A 3,505-nucleotide genomic window follows, 5' to 3' on the forward strand; every position below is an offset into this window, starting at 1 on the left:
CCGCGGGCCTCCTCCCTCCGCGCAGCGCGCAAGGCGGTGGCGGCGGCCCCGCGGCCGCAGCGCTCCGCGGAGCGGGCCGGGGCCGCGGGCCGGGACCGCCGCCGCCAGCCCCGGCCCCCCGGGAAAGCCCCGGTCCCGGCACTCGCACCTCCTTTCTTGCTCCATGCGTGATGGTTTCACCCGAGCTGTGATGATGAATCCAGCACCTGCCTGGGAAGTATTCCTCCTGCCCACTCCTCTTCATTTAATGTCTTTCTTTCTTTCTTTCTTTCTATTTATTTATTTATTTGCTTTTTTAATTTCTTTCATTTTGCCAGCTGGGTCTGAGAGCCGAGAGATGGGCTTTGCATGGAAACTTTACATGGAAATACTTGGCATTCTGCATTTTGGGCACGGGAGGACGTGATCTCCCTTCCCTCAGGTTCTCTCCCCACTTCGTTCGACACCCCAGCCGTACGCACACACACACACATTTGTGTCCAAGGTTATTCACTAGTTGCCTGATGTATTGTTTTATTACATGCCGGCATGTCCACGTACGCTCTTGGATTTGTATAGCTGTCTACATGACAGATGGTGCTCTGTGAGGCCGCAAGAAGATACGATTCAATTTTCTTTTGAAAGGCACGTCCGCTTTATTTATTTATTTACCTCCCCCCTCCCCCTTTTTCGTGCAGCAAGGGGAGAGGAGGGAAAATTTAAAGAAATGGGAAAGTTCGGGCGCTGCTTTGGGTTTCTGTTTCTTTTTTTTAATCCCGCGCTTAAAAGCCTCGGTTTCTCCAAACATCCCCATCTGATCGCTAGCAAATGGCTATCCGAATAAAATCAGCAGCAGGAAAAAAAAAGAAAAAGAAAAAGAAAAAGAAAAAGAAAAAAGAAAAGAAAATGAGCGCAAGGACAAGAGCAAAAGGAGAATCCGGTAGATACATCGGATCCCGTGGGTTTGATTAGGAAAATATATTTCCCCACTGGCCTTGTTATGTTTGGGGAGCCTTGAGCTGTATTTCTCTGTTTGAAAGCATTGTATGTGTAGCCCAGATCCCCCAGAGTGTTACTGAAAGAGAAATGGTTAAGGAGAAGTTGGCGGGGGGGGGGGGTAGTAGGAGGGCGGGGGAAGGAACACGATATTATTTTTTTTTTAATCCACTTAATATCAAGCCACTGAATATTAGCTTGTTAAAAAAATATATTTTCCTTTATTGCTCTCCGGGCCTGTTTCTACAAACGGACAAGCACGGGAAGTGACGGGAGGGTGTATATTCCGTTGAAGCTGTCGACGAGCTCTAGAAATGGGATGGTAAATTATGGGGCATAATTTATTCTCGCTGCTGCTCTCATTAGTAACCGCTGCCTCCGAAGACACAGCGGGCTGCCTTGCTGCTGCCGTAGCCCGGGCCGTGCTGCCGGGCTTTGCCTCCCGCCGGGGCAGCGGCGGCCACCGGCGGCGGGGAGGGCCGGGGCAGGACCCACACCCACGCACACGCCCACGGGTGGCCGCCTGGCGCTGACCCGCTCTCTGTGCTTCTGTCCCGGGAAGGCTCCTCCGCCCCCCTCCAAGATGATGCTTAGCCCGGACCAAGCTGCCGACTCCGACCACCCCTCCTCGGCGCCCTCGGACCCGGAGTCCCTGGGCGGCGCGGACGCCCAGGCGCTGAGCTGCTGCGTCTCCGACCCGGAGCCCGCCGAGGGCGGCGGCGGCGGCGGCGGCGGCAGCGAGGGCCGGGGCGGCGGCGGCGGCGGCGGGGAGGGCCGGGGCGGGGGCCGGCCCGGGCTGCACCCGCCGCCGCTGAGCCGCGAGGAGAAGCGGCGGCGGCGGCGCGCCACGGCCAAGTACCGCTCGGCGCACGCCACGCGCGAGCGGATCCGCGTGGAGGCCTTCAACCTGGCCTTCGCCGAGCTGCGCAAGCTGCTGCCCACGCTGCCGCCCGACAAGAAGCTCTCCAAGATCGAGATCCTGCGCCTCGCCATCTGCTACATCTCCTATCTCAACCACGTGCTGGACGTCTAGCGCCGCGCACCCGCCCGGGGCCCCCTCCCGCGCGGCGCGGCCGCGGGCCCGGCGGAGCACGGAGCCCCGGGAGCGCGGCGCAGCGCGGGGCCCGGCCCGGCCCGGCTCGGCCGCGGGGCCCGGCGGAAGGTCGGCCTCTCCGGCAGGGCGGTGTCTTTCACAAGTCGTTTTCCGACGCGATTGCATTGTAGCCGCACAAGCGTAGAGAGCCCGTTTCTTTTAGCAGAGAAATGTAAAATCGGATTGTTTCTTCAGGCTGTCAAGTGCCCCTTTATATATATCCAAAAACATCTACTTGTGACCTTAAACGTGTGACCCATGGGTGCAGTTACAAATAACTATTTTTTATTTATGGTAGAAGGAGTAGACGATTTATTTTTTTCAAAACTTATTTATTTTTCAGAGTGGTGGCAATTTTACTTTGGATACTTTGTGCCAATTGGTTTCTATAGTCGAGTGTTTACACTTTCTCCTGTGGATTTTTATGTTTAACTTTGTAAGTGTTTGTTGGGATCAATACAGTGTTTCTTTTTCTTTTCCTTTCTTTCTTTCTTTCTTTCTTTTTTTCCCCCTCCAATTATATTGCACTTATGTATGACAAACCTTCCCTTCCTTCCCGTTTATGAGAATATTTTATATATATCAAAATGTTTGTTCTTGAACTTTTTCCTTTTCTTTTCTTTTCTCCCCCCCCCCCCCCCCTTTTTTTGGTGTGTGTATGTGGGATCGACAACCACTAGCACTTAACTAGGAGAGGTTTTTTAAACCTGTTGTTATTCTGATCTACAGTTATGTCTGAAAAGTACTTTGCAAACCGTTTATAAGGGAAGTAGTTTCTTTGTGGGTGTATATGTGTGTATGTGTATATATGTATGTGTGTGGGGGTGAGCGTGGGTGTGTATGTGTGGTATATTTTTAGGAAATTACATTTTTCCTAAAAAAAAAAAAAAAAAAAAAAGAAAAAAGAAAAAGAAAGAAAAAGAAATAAATCCAGGACTGCTTTCCTTTGTGACAACCAAAAAAAAAAAAAATCTATAACCTGAAAATGTTTCATGTTCTTCGCTGTGAATCTCTTAAAACAAGAAGCGCATTTTAGGGATGAAAGAGAAAGAAAAAAACACATCTGCTATCCAAAGATTTTAGTCTTTTTCAGGGTTTTTTTGTGTGTCTCTGTTGCTTTATATAATGCAATATTTTGTAGTGAAAATAGATAAATCTGGTTTCTATCTGATGCGTTTTTCATATCTCTCATGAATGGTGAGCTGTTTTGCATATAAATAAAAGTATCAAATAAAAGCTGTTTTTCCTAATTATTTTTCCCTGTTGGTCTTTCTATAAAATGGAGATTAGGCAGAATGTGTAGTCTGGATTATAAATAAGAATTCTAAAGCCCTCTGAAGTCATGTGTGGCAAAGCTTCAACAGGTTACGTGTTTCTTCCTAATGCAAGATTGCAGTCCCTCCAGTACAGTTCCACTAGTCCAGCTGGTCTCAGCTG

At 50.1% G+C, this 3,505-nt stretch overlaps 1 protein-coding gene across 1 annotated transcript; it reads left to right on the forward strand.

Moving 5' to 3' along the window:
• Positions 1-1,558: 1,558 nt before the first annotated feature.
• Positions 1,559-2,008, forward strand: NHLH2 (nescient helix-loop-helix 2). The gene has a single exon (XM_062571816.1). The coding sequence runs from the start codon at positions 1,559-1,561 to the stop codon at positions 2,006-2,008; it is 450 nt and encodes a 149-aa protein (XP_062427800.1).
• Positions 2,009-3,505: the final 1,497 nt, after the last annotated feature.

This window comes from Rhea pennata, chromosome 1 (assembly GCF_028389875.1).
Source record: "Rhea pennata isolate bPtePen1 chromosome 1, bPtePen1.pri, whole genome shotgun sequence".
Lineage (NCBI taxonomy): Eukaryota > Metazoa > Chordata > Aves > Rheiformes > Rheidae > Rhea > Rhea pennata.

Bases quoted from the DNA above. Each gene is read 5' to 3' on its own strand.
- NHLH2 (XM_062571816.1), top strand. From the start codon at position 1,559: ATGATGCTTAGCCCGGACCAAGCTGCCGACTCCGACCACCCCTCCTCG.